General features: G+C 37.3%; 2 protein-coding genes across 2 annotated transcripts; both read left to right on the forward strand.

The window, feature by feature from the left end:
• The first annotated feature begins 618 nt into the window (after nt 1-618).
• On the forward strand, nt 619-11,392 carry LOC122646596 (tetratricopeptide repeat protein 5-like). Its single transcript, XM_043840178.1, has 13 exons — nt 619-839; nt 1,887-1,996; nt 2,078-2,188; nt 2,312-2,369; nt 2,780-2,869; nt 5,365-5,459; nt 5,642-5,695; nt 9,125-9,262; nt 9,925-9,982; nt 10,135-10,249; nt 10,534-10,603; nt 10,760-10,831; nt 11,059-11,392. The coding sequence occupies exons 1-13, from the start codon at nt 665-667 to the stop codon at nt 11,173-11,175; spliced, it is 1,263 nt and encodes a 420-aa protein (XP_043696113.1). The 5' UTR covers nt 619-664; the 3' UTR covers nt 11,176-11,392.
• A 3,526-nt stretch (nt 11,393-14,918) lies between these two features.
• LOC122646597 lies at nt 14,919-15,845 on the forward strand. The gene has a single exon (XM_043840179.1). It carries the CDS (start codon nt 15,068-15,070, stop codon nt 15,563-15,565), a length of 498 nt encoding a protein of 165 aa, XP_043696114.1. The 5' UTR covers nt 14,919-15,067; the 3' UTR covers nt 15,566-15,845.
• Nucleotides 15,846-18,470: the final 2,625 nt, after the last annotated feature.

The raw sequence follows: 18,470 nt of genomic DNA on the forward strand, positions 1-18,470 counted from the left end.
CGTCAATTAAGATGTTGGCCTCCATTCAAAACCTTGGATATATATGGTAATTTTTTCGTATAAGCTCGAGTCGTTTAGTTTATTTCACAAGGCAATAAGGTCACATAGTCATTATAGACAACAAACTTGTCCACCATGTGCCAGATGATGTAGCAATTTTGTCACTTGGATAAACCTGCAGAGTTCTCTATATTCTTTTGATTATTTCATTTTTTCACTTGGCAAACTCCATTTTAATTAGAAACTTGACAAGTAAATAGGTGACCTTAGAATTATGCGTTTGTTTACAAAATTTAGGCCACATCTGATCATGCCAGATAACAAAAAAGGTACGACATAGAGAAGGCTCACTCCATGGCCGTTGAGGAAGGAAATTGTGACGTTTTATATGTAACGAACCAAGTCGCCCAAAAGATTGGTTTTGCAGGTTTTAGGGTTTTCTAGAACGAGGTTGACCGATTCCGATTTGGGTCTGATCGGAATCGTCTGGGATCAAACCGGATCCCGATTCCGGGTTTTTAAACCACGGGTCGTTTGGAACCAGAGACTCCGAGAGACAACAATACCTTCATTCTGTGAAGCTCTCTATGAGTATTTGAGAATCAGGCGAGCGACTCTTTGCGACTCTTTGTTTGTTTAGTATTGTGAAGAATTCCATAGTGAAATGAGCGAGCACAGCCAAAGTAAAGATCGAGATTTAATGGCCAAAGCCGCGAAGATCGCTGAAGATCTCTACAATTTGCGTGACACATACTTCCCTGCCGATCCTGAAGAGAAAATCTCTAAGTTGCAGACTGAAGCAGATCTTGCTCTCAAACTCCTCGATACGATTCCATATGGTACTCTACAATCCGAAGCACACCTATTTCTATAAATTTTTATTCGCCACCTTTGCTTCTTTTAACAGTATTTACCAACTAGATTTTAGTATTTTTAGCTTAAAATTTAGAACCAATAGCTTTACTTTAACTAGGGATTCACTGTTTGTTCAGTTTCTCATCTCTGTCTTTTTTCATTTGTTTGATAATTGAGGAAAATAAGTAATTTCGGTTTATCTTGGTTGTAGGGGAATACGAAAGTGCTTACCATTAGCTCTCTGGAAAGAGTCATACGAACTGATAACAGAAAGTTCTAGTAATATATGTATATGCATTGTATTATTAAAATGTTCTGCTTTGCCTTATGTATTGATGCTTGGAAATTCTCTCTTCATACGGTCTCCTGGTACTGCCCCGAACGGCCGAACCTCTATGATCAAAACCCTGATACAATCAAATTTGACCATTGCAGCACATTGGTATCGGAAGTCATTAAACGGTTTGAAATGCATTAACAACAACAACAACAACAACTCAGCCTTATCCCAACTAAATGGGGTCTCCTACATGCATCTTTGCCCTCTAATCCTACTTGAGGTGCATAAGCACTGATCATATTGACATCCTCTTTCCCCAACACAAGCTTGATGGATATAATCCTATCTCATCTTTATCCACTACTATGCCCACTCCACTTCTATTACTTTATCCCCTGTATTCCAAAGTTTAAAGTCATCCAACTCCTTAGCTTTTTTCCCCCTTCCTTCTAGTCTCTTGAATACAAACTATTTGATTTATTATCTTCTCTTTAATTTTCTTGACTACAGCTGTTCATCTTGCATTACTAGATAATTAAATCAATTTTTTTTAAGGATTTTCTGAAGTTTGTGTTACTTTTTTTAGGTGAATATAACTTAATATTATTTTGTGGAAACCAAAATTATTGTTGACTGTTTAATTTTTTTATTAACCCACCAGCTTCTCTTGCTCCTCAACAACTTGTCATATGTACACAATATCAATTTGCATATTTATTTACCTATCCGCAAAACCTGCGTTGTTATGCAGAAGAAAGGAAATCACCTACACAGCGTGCAACTTATGAGTTTTTAAGAGGAAAGATATTGGATGTATTTCCTGATTATAGGAAAGAAGCAGAAGACCATCTGTCAAAAGCTGTATGTTGTACAATGCTTTTTCCTGCTAGTTTACTGCTTAAGGGAATTTTTTGTGATCAAAGTAACCATTTCATATTCCAGGTTAAGTTGAATCCATCTCTTTCAGATGCTTGGCTGTGCTTAGGCAATTGCATTTGGAAGAAGGGGGATCTTCTTTCAGCAAAGAACTGCTTTTCTCTGGCACTAAACAAGGTAATTTTTGGTTCTTAGAATCTCTTCATCTAAGGATATTGTTTTTGGTTCTGACTGGAGAATATTTAAGTTAGCCTTATAATATCAATTACTTGTAAATCCTTACTTTCTGTGTTTCTGCAGGCTCCAAACAAGAAAATACTTTGTCAGTTATCAATGCTGGAGCGAAGATTGGCTCAAGGCAAGAAACCTTTCTTGTGAATATTTCTCTTAATGCTTTTCATGCATATTGAACTGAGTTGACAAGCCTCGAGTTTGTTTGCTGACAGTTTGTCTTCTTAACACAGTCCTCATATCCTATTTGTATTCCATTTGATATAGAAAATGGTTTCATTTGGTGCACAATATGTTTTTGGCATGATCTATTTTTGTGAATTGTGCTTGCGCTTTAATAAAACAGTTAACAGTATGAATTAAATAAACTAAGCCCTTCACTCACCTTACTTCCATCTGGTGCCTAACTTGGTTCCAGGAAAAGGAATCCGTTGCCCACATTCTTTATACTTTTGAACCGTGATATACTGGTATGTAAGTTGTGTGCTTAAATATCTCTTCTTTCTTTGGGCTAATCTGTTTGCTTTTTCTTTGTAGGCACTGACAATCCAGCTCAAATTGTTGAAGAAAGCATTCAACATGCAAAGGAAGCTATTACTTTGGATGTCAAGGATGGAAATTCTTGGTGTAAGGATCTGTAGCCCACAAATTTTTTGGGTGCCATTTTGTTTTCATTGGTTCAAATATTAAACTGAATTTTTTCTCTCTGAAATCTTACCTGGGTTTAGAAGCCTGTTTTCTCTTCAGATCTTTGATTTAATCACACCCGGGGGGGGGGGGGGCAGAGGCAAAATAAGTGTCAAGAACACAATTAATGCATTCTTAAAGGTTTTGGTTCTCAACTGAAATTTTTTCTCTTTAAATCCCTTCCTTCCCCATTTTTGCTGGAAATCAACCCTGAATATATAAAATCTTGTATAACTTGTTTATTTATTAATTTGGGATTATTGTGCTTATCTAAAAAACTTCTGTTCTATGATGATCATTGTCTTATAACAGAACAATACTTTCTCCCATCTGTATATAATATGTTATGAGAGGGTTTTCTCCTCATATCTTGGAGAAGACTCTATCTTCATGGTCCTCATTTTTTCCAAAGATGGCAGCACAGTTGTCACCAATACTATGTGACAATATTGTTTATGCAAGCCTCTAGTAATCATAGTTGTCAAGGTGACCCAAGGCATTGGAGTGGGTGCCTGCCTAGGCGCCCTAAGCGTGTACGCCGTGTATTAATGACTGTATGTTATATAGTAATGATGATTTATATAACTATGTTTATTTGCAACATATGCAACACAGAATCCGTATCAATGCAATCTGATAGTATTATGTTATTCATTAAAAAGCAAAGCAATAAACATACAATAAACAAAACATTAATATAATATAAGCATATTCATAAAAAATAACATAATATAGAGCGTCCAAGCCTAATATGAGAAAAAAAAAAACATATAATAAACAAAGCATTGATATAATATAGGCATATTCATCAAAGCAAAGCAATAAACATTAATCAATGTAAACTTGTGAAGTGTCAACAAGGTGTGTTGTCGCCTTGGGACCCAAGAAAGAGCCTGGACACCTAAGCGGTGCCTAGACGACAACACCTTGACAACTGTGCTAGTAATGTGGAAAGTTTCAGCCTGAATGCATTTTGCTTATGGAGGAACAAAGATTAGGCTCCGTTTGTTTTGGCGTAAAATTTTACCCGACTTTGAAAAATTTTACATGTTGAAAAAGTTTCCAATGTTTGTTTTTTAATGGAAACAAACATTGGAAAACTTTTCAACATTTAAAATTTTCCAAGTAAAATTATCTAGGTAAAATTTTACGCCGAAACAAATGGAGCCTTAGGAGAAAAGATTGATAAAAGTCAATATTTTTGGAAAACAGTTGGAGAAAATTCAACGAAGCCTCATCCCAACTAAATGTGTAGCTACGCGAATCTTGTTTCACCATTCAACTTTATCTAAGGTTATTGTAGTTGTTAAACCTAAAGGGATCGATATCTCTTTTCGCTTATCCCTAGGTGAATTTTGGCCTAACCTTGCTGTTTTAATTCCTCTAATTTGCACCATATCACTCTTAGGTCTTAACAATGCATTCAATGTCCTTCATTGAGCATGTGCAAAGCACTTAAAATAACTCTCCCTCAACTTATCTCCTATTGGAGCCACTTTTAAACTACCTCGAATGTGTTCATTTCTTATTTTATCTTTTCTAGTTTTTCCACTCATCCACCTCAACCTCCTCATCTCGACTACATTTGTTTTATTTATTTGTTTTTTCTTTGTTATCCAACATTCAGCTCCATACAACATTTGTATGGTTGAAAATAAAAGGAGAAAAGTTCAATACATGGTGGGGTATATGGTTCATAGCCAATGCATGAAGCAACATGCTTACCCAAAGGTTAAAACGGCCGAATTAGCCCTCCTCATGACAGAAAACATTGGCCCATTCTAGTTCTCCCCCCCCCCCCCCCCTACTACGTTTGGTTTTGTTGAAATTCTTATGTGAATAATGTTATTTAAATAAAAAAAAAAATTTCTGGAGGAAGGGTCAAGATTGGTCTAGATTGTATTTTGCTCACTCATCGTCAATTTCTCCTCAAAACAACCACTGGTCTGATAACAATACTTATCCTTGTGCAGCATTTCTCAATTATTCATCTCTTTTGGGCTGATTTACTGTATTTACTTGTTGATAAGTTTCGTCTTCCAATTCTTTGGGGAACTTTCATGCATTGCATTCATGCAATAAGGTTTTTGTTTTCTTTCCTGGAAAGACCCGTGGGGATTCAATCTGACTTTTCGTTTCTCTGTTTCATCATTAAGTTTCTTGTTCTTGATGTCTTGTTTCCTAGGATTATTATCATTTCTTTTTCTTATGAACTGTGTATATTTGTACGTTTCTCTTCTTTATGCTCTGTTTGTTTTGACGTAAAATGCCTGAGTAAAATAAAGTAGGTGAAATATTCTACTTCCCTTACTTTATTTTATATTCTTGGGCAAAAAATAGCAGCCCCCACTGTAGAACTTTGTTCCCCCCTTTTTTCTTCCTCCATGTCTCAGTACTTATTTTCACTTCACTGTTGTCATTTTTTTCCTCAACAGATAATCTTGGAAATGCATGCCTCACAAGTTTTTTCATCACTGGAACATGGGATCATGACAAACTTTTGCAATCTTTGAAAGCTTATCAGAATGCTGTAAGTTTGCAAGATAAGAACTTCTGCAACTGATCCATCTTCTGTCAATTTCCAATTAATTTGCATGGCTCAATAAGCTATTTTTCTACTGTTTTAATTTCAGCAACAGGTAGAAGGCTAAGCCAGTTAGCTGTACTGTTGTAAGTTTGCAAAATGTACTAATTCTTTGTAACATGTATCAGGAAAAAGATGATACAGTGAAGTCTAATCCAGACCTTTATTTCAACTGTGCCACGGTAAGTCTTGGAGTTTTCATTTCACTCTTTTTTTATACGGGATGTTCTTAATCAATCACTTAAATTTCATAGGTTCCTGACCATTGCCGTCCGGAAATTTCGGTAGTGAAAATTCCTTCAAGTATGTTAGTGCATCACTTTTATCTTTCTGTTTGGTTTCGGTACTGGTTTAGCCCAACCAAAAAACCGAGTTGGATCAAGATCTCGGCGAGTTGGTGCACTTTTTTTTTTAAAAACTTGTTTGATGGTTTCAGTGGGTTTTTGACCTAGTTTGGTCATGAAACTTGATATACAGCTTATTTTGCCTATTTAAACACAATGACACTATGAGATTTTCCAAAGTCAAAAATTGCTTAAATATGATTTATATTTGATATTGAGCGAGTTATGTTTCGGTCAAACCTTATTTGATGTGCGCAAATGCTGTTAGAATCTCTCTGAATGAAAATATATTTTTACATATCAAAACAAATGAATATTTCACTGCACTTTCGTTTTTTAATAATGTTTTACCATATTAAGATTTATAGAATTTATATATTTGAGAAAAACCTGAGTATTTAAAAGTTGAAAAGTGCACTACCATCGAAAATCTAGTTTTTGTTCTTGAACTGGGAGGGTTGACTTTTTATCCTTTTGGAATTTTATTTTTTAACTATTTTTATTGGATTCAAATAGGGAGGGTTTTTCTTTATTTATGAATAATATCTTAAGTAAATGAAAGAACAAATAAAAAAAGTGCATAAATATGTGTTTGTCTTGGTTTCTGGCATAAATAACTGTCTGTCCTGGTTTCTGGCATAAATAACTGTCTGTCCTGGTTTCTGGTATAAATAAGTGTATGTATACCAAGGTTTCTCACTGAGATGATCGAGATCTCGATCTGGACGAGACAATGCAATCTTCTCATTTTGCCTAGCATCTCATTTCGGTTTTTCAAAAAATCGAGATATTACTGAGATCTCGGAGAGTTCTTGTTCCATGAGGAGAAGATGCTATCCTCGAATGATGCCACACCTTGTGGCTGATCATCATTAGTAGTGTGGAATGAAGATGATGAAGAACCAGGCTGATTAAATCCACTATATCCAATACACATATTTACCCTATTTTTTGTAAAAAAAAATTACTTTAGGGAAAAAAGGTATTACCTCAAACTGTGAATCTTCAACCAATCTCTCTCAAATCCACTAAATCTTAGCTGTAGATGACTTGTACAAAGTTCTAACAACTTGTTCCTCCAAGAGTTGAAAGTGGAATGGCCAAAATCCACATAAAATTGATGTTTTTAGGATCCCAGAAGGTTTCACATGAAACCTATCAAAACTACACATTGAAATGGATCGAAACAGTACCCATTTCAACAGATTTTGGTTTCTAAAACCCCAGGTTGTACGGTTTCGGTGAATCAAAACGGCACTATTGAAAACAACCGATATTTTGACCAGAACATGAAAGTTTCAGTCGAAACTTGGAATACCTAGTGAGTCACACTAGTTTTCGTGCCGGTCCAGGTCGAAACCAAAATTTTTCTTTAAGTTTTGACTAAAACTACTGATTCCTTGAACCATGATCCAAGTTACAAATACAAATCAAAGGCCAAAAAAATAGATCAAACCCATCCAATGGTGGTGATCATGCTCTTGCATTATTCTGTTCCGATTAAAAAAGCGTGGCCTCGAGTTTTATAAAATGTGAGGATCTTCAATGCACGACCAACAACCATTCTCCTTGACCCAATGAAACCAATGATCAGACCACAATCCAACGGTATGAAATCAGCAACATGGAATCCATTGTTGAAGTTGCCACGTGGAAAAACAAATTCGACTGGTTCAATAAAAAACCAACCAGTTTATGCTCCTCCATGGAGTGGTTCTTCGATGATAACTGGAGCCACTTGGTCTTCTATCGTCAATAGTTCGTCTTGCTTTTCCACTCATTTCTCAACGACTGAGATCATTTGCGAAGAAAGATTCCATACGATCATATGTGACCAGCAATTGGTTATTAAATTTCTTGCATTGTCACCTAGTCTCTTCGAGATTTGCTTCAACTTTTCACAAGTTCTCTTGCATGACTTGAATTTGTTGGTGGAGAGCAAACAAAAGAGTAGGATCCATGGTACCTATGGCTAGGTTAGGTTCTGATACCAATTGATTCAAATAAGGGGTTGTTCTAGGACTGTGAACGTTCCCCAGTAACAGTAGTGTGAACAGTACTTAGAAGGAGGATGATAGAGGAGAGAAGGGAGAGCAGAGACAGAAAGGAGATCGTGGGGGAGAGATGGGAGATAACAATCTTTTTCAAACAAACTAATTCAATCCATTACTCAAACCATGGGTCAGGTTTAGCATCTTACATATATTTATAAAAAAAAATAATAACATAGAAGTCTAACTAACCTAAGCTTTTTATTTGACTCAAACAGTTAAATAGTAAAAAAACATAACAATCTAAACTAAATCTAATTTCCTCCCCCAGCTGTAGGCTAAAAAAGGAGAGTATTAATTGACTCAAAGACTTATTTAATAATAAGGAAAAAGAACTGTGTCCGGGAGTGGAGCTCCTACACCCATACACAGGATGGGGCAAAATGACCACCCCACCCCCCATGAAAGGCAGAAATCCCACCCCTGTTGATGCTTCCGCATGTGTTCCCATTGGCCCCTGCACTGGCATAGGGGCAACGCTCCCGGACAGAGAATGTGTTCCCTTAATAAAATAAATAAAGACCAACTAAAAAAGAAACTTCTCCCTATCGCAGAAAAGAGAGAACTCTTGAACAGAAAAAAATAACTAAGACTTCAAAACAACTGTAAAAATTTTATAAAATATATATATATATATATATATATATATATCCTATTTATCTAGCCTACATTAATACAATTCATTGTTTACCAAAAAAAAAAAATTAATACAATTCATCCAAGTTACAAAGTACAAATGGCCAAAATTACATCTATGCAGTTGACCAAAAGCAAATGCATATTTGATTTCAAGTAGCCCATGGTGAGTTCCTAGCTGCATCCACAATCAGATTTTGTGAGTTTAGGCCAGTGGTCCCACCCCAGATTATCCTGACAAGATGATGCTTGAAGGTGACAAAACCAATGCAATTGTTCTGAGAAAAATGAAGGCTAAAGACAAAGAACCTTAGCTCATATTGTTAAATTTCCTACCACTACATTGTTGGGTCCATGGTAGGGCTCCCCAGTTTATAGTTTCCAGTTCCTCCTTATTTTGTGCAATCTGTGGTTCTTACTATTGTTCCTGGTTTGGTCATGTTTGGAGATGTCATTCTGCCTTTACTTTGTTAAATTTATTCTCTTTTTCTGTTTGTAGTTCTCAGCATTACATCTTGCTTCAGAAGCTATATTAACAAGAATTGTGCTGTAAAATTACTGATGAAATTGTTAATTACAGGTAAACAAATATCTAGAATACTATGAGAGGGCCCTCAGTGGTTTTGAAGCTGCTGCTTCAAAGGATCCTGGGCTAAATGCTGCCGAGGAGGTTCAAAAAATGGTCAATCTTCTTGACAAGTTGGAAACTTCCTTGAAGGTTATGCATCTGTCTCTCTGTTTTTTAAGTCATTCTGTTACTTGTTTTGATACAATTTTCAGCTTCTTAGAATATTTTGATCACCTTCACATGCAACTTACTTTACCCATCTGTTGGTCTAGGTTGGCCTCTTGGGTCATGCCTATGGGGAGGAGATAAAAAGTGCTACATATAAATTATGATGGCATTTATTTATTTTATAATTATGGGTTTGAATCTTGGAGTGGATAATCTGAATCAGTTTTTGACGAAAGGAATCAGTGAAAAGAGCACAAGAAGGGTGCACAAAAAATTAACATTATGGCATCATAATGGTTTTAAATGTTGGTATCAATTGCTTATCTGCCAGGAATATTTGGAGAGAGAAAGTGAGACACAGAGAAAAAGGGGATAATAAAGCTACATGCTCTAAGGAGTATAATTATATGTTTATAAAATAGTGAGCCAAATGGAATTTAGATTGGATCCTGAACATGCATTGAATCTGATTGTAATGTAATTCAATGGACCTGGTCAATTTTAGTCCATGGATCTCATAATTCTTCAATGGATTGTTTGCTCAAACAAATGGGCACAGCACACAATCCAGACAGGTACCTTTTAAATGCCAATAGATTCTTCATTAGATATGCAACTGTTTCTGATGATAATGCATTCTTCAGGTACACTCCAGGGCAAAACGTGTTGCAGCAGTGGCATCATCATTGGTTGATGTTAATTGTAAGCTACTCAACACGTCTGTAGTTCTGTGCATACTTCATACAAGACCTATTTGGTATACTTGGTTGAGCTCAGTATCCACTGTTGCACGAAATTCCCTAATCCCTCCTAACGAATCTCCAGTTGTTTTGTTTGTATTTTCCATGTTCAAGTGAATTCTTCATACAAAAAAGCAGCTATAAATCTTCTGACGAAGGGGCGGAACAAAGCAGTAGCAGTTGTGGGGAAAGTGCTACTCTTCATTAACCATGATAACTTAACCCCCTTGTACGTCTGCCTTCAAAACACTATCCTACTTGTGTCGTCTAAATATAATCCTCTGTCGTTTGATTCAAATAGCACTTGTATTGTACATTGCAGTTGTATTACTTACTATGATTTTTGTGATGTTATATTTTAGTGTGATAAGAGACTGCATATAGCATCCGCTTTAAACCTTTTGAAACATTTGTTAGACAGTATGATATTTTCCAAACTTCCATTTTCCACAAATTATTGGCTTTCAACTTTGTTACTTACTGAAGATAAATCGTTGTGCTCTGATTTTGCAGATATTATCTTGTATGTGATTCAGATCAAACTTGTTTTATTCTTTCAGTGTATGGGTTACGTGTTGATGTGGTAAGGATTAATTGCTAGCCTTCAGATTATGTAATTTGCTTGTAGGCAGAAACAGCAGTCCCTACTCTAACAAATGACCACAGATCTATATTTGCATTCGTTTTCATCTGTTTCATGTGCATTTGCAAAAACTGACTACCTCTCTTTTCCTTGTAGATTAAGGAGGCCGATCAGCTGACAATAATGGAACCTTGCTATAGTGCTGTTGACTTCTCTTGGAAGGGCAAGGTATGATTTTTTCTTCTCATTGTGATTTTCATTTTCTTTTGTAAGCCAGGAAATCTAAGATGTTATTGGGCTCAGGTGTCCTGAATAGTGTAATTTGACCAGATCCATTTTCATATATAGAGTGGCACAACCTATATGTCTCATGTTGATTTATGACACTATTTCTTTCTCTTCTTCTCCTCCGACCCCTCCCTCACCCCCAAAAAAAAAAAATTCAAATAAAGCAGCACTACCAATTCAAATCAATTCGAGTTGATTTCTTGGAACAAATTCTTCTGAATGGAAAAGCTCTGGCTCCTCATCAGGCAGTTCACACATCCATTCATGCACAACATAAACCGTGAATGGGCTTCACTATTTCAAGAGAATATCTGTTTGTTGTGTACCTTGGAGTGAGGTTTCATTTTATTATTTTGCTTGACTGTATTATATGCAATTGTAGATGAAACAATGAAAATTTGTTGAGGGGATAGATCTTGTGTCTGTCTAGTTATACATGCCATTGACGTTTGATGTTTGCAACTCCCCAAGATGGAAGAAACATAAATCTTTGCCTTTTGACATCTGAGTATTCATGTATCCGGTTGTTCCTTCGGTATTACTCTCTCAAATTTTGTATTTTATTTTAGGGTCGGTGTTCTCTGTGGGGGAGCGTGGCCCAAGCAGGCATGCGGGGACCTATGAGAGCAGGTGCATTGGCATCTTGGGGGTGGAATTTCCACCTTTCATGGGGGCAGGGCAGTCATTTTGTCCCCCGTGTCTGGGCGTGGGTGGTACACTCCTCCTCACAGAACTTTTCTCCTTTATTTTAACTTCATTTATTTCAGGATTACCTTTCACTAAGCATGCATACAATGAACACACAAGCTTCAACCGATCATTGATACAGGCCAATTTCTTTGGAGAGGTGTGATTTTATGAGGCTGGTCTTTTGAAAATATGTTAATGTGACACCATCAGATGAGAATCCATCAAGTGATGAACCAAATACATGGTTTTCAATCCAATGCTTTCAAGATAAAAGATTATGCAAGGGTGGTTTTGCAGAATCATGATTATTTTCCTTCAAAACGAAGGGGGGAAAATCAACTTATTCAATAAGCTTTCGTGCCGAAGTAGCTCGTGGTTTCTAAAAACAGGTTTAGGGCCCCTGGCTCTCAGATCGGGATGGGTTTCGGATAGGGTTGAAGAGAGATTGTAAGCATATTTTAAAAAACCAGGCAGGACCGTACGGTTGAACCGGGTTATTTTGGAATATTTTCGCTTTGTTTCTATTTAGCATATAAAGTTAGGGATGTAAATTGATCAAATTTGAATCAAACATAAACATTATATGCATCCCCATTTGACTTGCTATTGAATATATTCAGATAGTTTTCGAAAATTGATTTTTTGAACACGGACGGATTCTTCTAAACGTATACGATTGTGACTATACATTTACATTCCTAGTCGAGACTAGAGAGTCTGGAGAGAGCAGCATTGTGGTTTCAATGTCCATGTTGAGTGGGGACACCTGAACAAGACGAAAATTGAGAAGACAGGAAGGTGAAGGGCTGATCTACAACCCCACTAGGGTTGATGTTAAAGTGTTATATATGAAATTACATAGTTTTTCTCATTAATTTTTAGTTTTCCTCATTAATTTTTTGTTTAATTACCTATAATATATTATAAATGAATAAAGATATTTTAGTATTATAAAATAGGGAAAAAGATCGTTGCTTGGTTGCATGGCCACTGTGCCAGCGGTTGGGCCAATGGCAGCGTGATTATGAGCATCGATTGCAAGGGTGGGATGGTCTCTTGATGCACCCATGTGACGGCGTAGGGGGCACCACCAAGTAGCATTCTTTCTCCCTATAAAACATTAGGGAAAGAGAATGCTACCTGGGCGTGTGCAGTGCGTTGCCCCTGTGCCGAGACACAGGGATGCATGAAATGACCGTCACGCCCCTTGAGAAATTCCACCTTTCCATAGGGGCAATACGGTCATTTTACTGTACCCTGTGCAGCGTGGGGGTAGCACACCACAAGCACTCATGCAGCATTCTTTCACCCAGAATATTATTTATAAATCAAATTATTTAGGGAAAAGTTTGGGCACACCACCCGGTTATTGCAAGCTAACATCTGTTGTGTCTATCTCTCCTTTTCCCTCTTTGAAATGACCCCTTTGTCCCTCTTATATGATGCCTTGTCTCAGGCCCCCATTGGTATCGCTTGATAGGTTATTGCACGTATGTGGGTGGTGTCCTAGTCACTCTCATTATTTAGTCATATTTTCATAACCAAGCCTAAACATATATAGACTGAAATTGAAATATCTGTATCAACATCCGATTAGCTTTCAAATGAATTTGAATAATTTCTGAAAATCAAATTTTCTAACTTAAATTTTTTCAAAAGGATACGAAAACAAATGGAATACGAATTTTCGATCATGCATCTTGCTCGCAGTCTAAGCAGTAATCCCCTTTTTTAAAACTTCTGTTTTTTTTTCATGAAAATGTAATCATACAAACCACACACCAATCCCGAAAGATTAACCGATTTTTAAGACCGTAGAATGGCAGTACCGCAGTAGCCCCTTTCTTGAGAACCGTAAAAACTATCTGATCAACTTTGCCTTTGTCCTAACATTGGTGAAGACCAACAAAATAGATTCGAAACTAATTCAGCAGTCCCTCTACCAACTGTTTGAAAGACATCTTCAACTACTTTTCACCTTAAAAACTATTAATACTCTCAATGGTACAATGGCTGAGCACTAGTGGATCAATTGGACTTACCAGCTTGAGAGGGCCCCGCCAATTTGGCATTATTTTACTGGGCTAGTTTGGTTAAGTTCCAACAATAACACTCTTTTGTTTTTGGTGAAAATGCCAAACAAATAAATTAAAATATGTCAAGTTCCAACAAGAGCACTCTTGGAGTCTTGGTCAGGCCAAATCCATTAACATCAAGACTATAGGTATCAGCATTTTGTCAGTCTCGGCCGATACTTATACAATACCATATTGGGCTGTATTGGGCCTAAATTGGGGTGTTTTCTATACCCTCTCATAGGGCAATGTGAGATGATGCCTCTGCCCCTTGTATATTGATCTCCAGTGATACTGATTTGCATTGATATCGATTCGCATCCATACTGATACTTAGAACCATAATTAACTTACCTTTTACCTCCTAAAGCAAAGTGAGAGAGAGAGAGATAAAAAATTATACTGAGCCATGATTTATGTACCAGCAGGCCAAAGCCATTAACATACCTTTTTTTTCCAGAAGGGCTTTTGGTTAGGAGCTGATTTGCCAAAGCTAAATATTGTCAAAACGCCATGAATGGCTCTTGATGCAATGCCAAGATAGAGTTTAGTCTGCTAACCAACAACCTAACAACCACTGTCCTCTTTTACCATCTTCAATCCCTTCTGTCTTCACATCCTACGCTGACATATAATATTTCAATCCAGCCCTTAAATGCCAAAAGCTAAATTTATAACTATAAACAAACCTGAAAGTTATCATTGAATTAGGCTGACTTGATCATAAAGAAGCAAAATCTAGGTCTCTCTCTCTCTTGGACATTACAACCACTGGGAAGCTCTGTTATACCTGGGGCAGTGATACTGTGAATGCCAATGTAAAGAACAGATGTGAAATCTTCTTAATCCAACAGTTCATATATGTTTGATCAAATGATTTTGAGCTTCTGATGGTCAACTCCTTGATGGGTCATCCAAATTGACACACCTGATGATCCATATTGTTAATTAGATGTTTGAAAGAGACCCAATACCTAGAAAAGATCTGGCAGGCGTTGCTGCTACTTAGTGAGAAGATAGATATTCTCACATATCTGAAAGGAAGACGAATGTGGGACCCTTTTTCCAGGTACCTCTTATTAGAAAACCTTAAAATTAGGGGTGGGTGACCCAGGAGGACTAAAATCTGAATCATTTATTGTAGAAAATCCTGGTTTCCATGTCTCATCATTTGGTTGGCTGTGTCCTTAAGTGATCTCTACCACATTGCCTAACTCTCTTCCATGCCTCACCATGTGCTTCCCTTAAAAAATAGTACACAACCCACACTGAATGGGACCTCTCTCTGTCTCGGTCTCTGTCTCACACAGCTTCTACACACTTATATCAATCTCAATTCAGAGTTTCAGACCAAAACCCATTTCACTACTCTCTCTCTCTCTCTTTCTCTTCCTCGATCTCCAACTGAAAAATGGGGAATACCACATCTTGTGCTCCAACTATTATCTCAGGTGGAACAGTAAAGGTTTTGTTAAGTGATGGAAGACTAGAGGTGTACACAAGACCAATTAAAGCAGCTGAGCTGATGCTAGAAAACCCAAGGCAATTTGTATGTAACTCTAGTGATCTCAAGGTGGGTCACCGGATTCTAGGCCTCGGAGCAGACGAAGAACTCGAACGGCGCCGGCTATACTTCATTCTACCAATGGATTTACTCTACTCAGTGCTAACTAATGAAGAGATGTTATCTCTCTCATACAAGGCATCAAGAGCAATGAAGCATGGAAACTCCAACAACATTGTAAGAATATTTCCTGTGTTAGGTGATTTTTGTATTTTCCCTTCAGAAGTGAAGACATTAGAAGAAGAGTCACCAGAGAGAAAGCCACAACCCACAGAAAGATTCTCTAGACAGAGATCATGGAAACCTGCTTTGGATACTATACTTGAAACCCCATCTTGGGTTTGACTAACCATGAAGGTTAAGGTAATGTACTAAGCTTAATTAGCTCTTTAGAGAGAGAGAGCTAATGATGTCTTAATTAATTACTTCTTCCCTCTCTGTGTAATTTTTTTGAGAATTTCGGTGTAGTTTTGTGACTACCCAGATTCAGGTTGACCCCCTTGCCCCTTGCCCTCGGTTGTCTAATAATGAATTCTTCTTCTTCCCTACGTTAGGGTCTCTTTTGTCTTTTCCACTCTTAATGTCGCCACGTAGCTATTAGCATTTACAAACAGTTTTGACTTTTCATATGGGTTTACGTGGAAAATGAAAATAAATAGGGACTTGTATGTATGGGCTAGCAGTGTTTTGAGCTTCTGATAACAAAAAAAAGCCCATTTGAAACCTTGAAACTCCAAATAGGGACTGGTATGGGCTAGCAGTGCTTTGGGCTTCTGATAACAAAAAAGCCCATTTGAAACCGAAAAACATAATAATAGGGACTGGTATGAGCTACCAGTGCTTTGGGTCAGTGAAATATAATAAAACCCAATCATGTTTTATCCGGTTGGACTGGTTGACCCATCGGGCAACCTCCAATACAGGTCAATCAGCCGGATATTTCACCTAACCACACGTGGTAAATTGATCGAGGCTCAGTTTTCATAGCATTGCCTAATTAATATGTTGAAAGCCAAGAAGCTTCACCGGTCAACATCGTTCTCCGAGTTCGGATCCTCTACTTCCCGGTACAGTCGTGCGCCCCCCCTCCCCCACAGTGAGGTGGAAAAGATCGCCTTATCCTCGCTCAGACAGAGATAAAGAGGTCTTTTTGACTGTCCTGCTGTGTCTGGGACACACACGGCAGTACGAGCAGGGCAGAAGTAAAGGATCCCGATTATCTCAGCTTACAGGTATATGGGTTTGTCTCTTTGGCTTTCATTACCCCACACAGAGATGGCCCATTTTGTAAGAGGAAGTGAGCTAGCCTGTGAATCCATCCATCATAATTATTGAACGGAAATTTCCTATTAGTTTCCTGAATGTAGTCTATATTTATCCATTTTTTTCTATAAAATACTTTTTTTCTAATATTTTTGTGTTAAAAGTATATTTACTGAAATTGATAACCATGTATATTACCATTATCTTCAGATACACAAAGTTTGCGAAGCCAAGGAATAGACCTTGGCCAATCTGTGGAACACATGATAGACACGGTCTTCTTTTCTAAGTCGCTTAATAAAACAAGTTTAAAGTCTCTTTCTCCCTTTACTTTTAATGAATATGTACACCATTTTACTGAGGATGGGTTATGTGAATGTTTGAAGTGAAATATAAGCATTAAAGTGGGAAATATAGAATTAGTATTTATGCATTGAGCTGGGGATTGTTGCCAGACTGCTTGGCCCCTGCACCAGCGTGGGGGCCAATGATAGCATACGGGACATCAACAGAGTTGGGTTTTGTGCATTTTAGATTTTTAGGGGAGGAGGGGCAGTCATTTCAACACCCCCGCGGCCTGCCACAGGCGCCATGCAACATGAAAGCCTTCTTTTTACCTTACATATATTTAGTTAGGTCATCTAAAATAGTATTTAGGAGATAGATGTATGAATGAAGTAAAATTATACTGAAAATATGCCATTAAGATATAGTCTGGATATTTTAAAAAACTAGGGAAAAAGGAGATGACTTCATTGAGAGAATCAAAAAGGAAGTAATCCATAGGTAAAATATAAGTTAGGGTAAGAGATCGTTGCCTGGTTGCATGGGCCCTGCACCAGTACGGGGTCAATGAGAGCATGTGCAGGGACTTCAACATAAATTGTATTTTTTATTTTATAATAGGTGAGATAGTAATTTTGCATGCTCTTATATCCAAGCGTAGGGGCCACATGACCAAGCATTGTTGTTTTCCCTATCAGCTAATTGTATGAGTAATAGAAACTTCCCCACTATCAAATAATTTAGATCTTAAAAAAAAATATGAATTGATGTATGTTTGATGTGATTGCATACAAATGTACAATGATGTGAGATTAGGACCCACACTTTTTTTTTCCCTAGTAGTTATCCATGTAATAATGGAAGTATACGTTTTCGAAAAATCACAAAACAATCTGAGCCATCCATTTTTTTTTTAAATCTAAACTGTCTATTACCACTAGTTGGGAGGGTGTCAAAGTTGGGACCGAACCGAGTAAACCACCCTGAACCAAACCAAAATAGCCCAACCCAAATCGAGTCGAAGTCTTTTGGACTGTTTCGGTTTGGGGGGTTACGACCCCATAATCGAGAGAATCCGAAACCAAACTAAAACCATCTCAAAAGCCAGACTAAAACCGAAACCAAACCGATCTACACCGATAAGAAACCGATAACAACCCGAAAACCATTAAAGATCATATTTTTTCTATAATTTAATATAAGCGTGCATGGTAAATCGAACCCAAGTCGAACCGCAACCGACCTGATAACAAATCGATACAAGAAACGATGTAAACCCGAAACTAAACCGAGCCGAAACCAAACTTTCCTAATTAGTTTAGTTTTGGTTTTACCATTCCCACACCAAAATCGGCCCAAATCGACCGATTGACACCCCCTAGTTTGGAGAGCTCATAGTAATGTCTAGAGTACCAATACACATTCATGGACATACACGGATGTGTGCTAATACAAAAGGGGGTATTTGGTTAAACATGACTCTGAAATTTGACACGTTTCTAATTTAGACCATATCCTCTCTTTCCAAAGGTCAGAATGAACATATCATCTAACTTTTGTGATAATAATAAATTTTTTATGAAAATATAAGAAAATTGAACCATCGGAAAATAAGATCTAGCATATTCATAGAGACAGCCCCCTCCAAACTTACTTACCCAGATGATAAGCTAGGCTAGTATAAGATCTATCTTGTTTCATA

The sequence above is a fragment of the Telopea speciosissima genome, chromosome 11 (assembly GCF_018873765.1).
Source record: "Telopea speciosissima isolate NSW1024214 ecotype Mountain lineage chromosome 11, Tspe_v1, whole genome shotgun sequence".
Classification (NCBI taxonomy): Eukaryota; Viridiplantae; Streptophyta; class Magnoliopsida; order Proteales; family Proteaceae; genus Telopea; species Telopea speciosissima.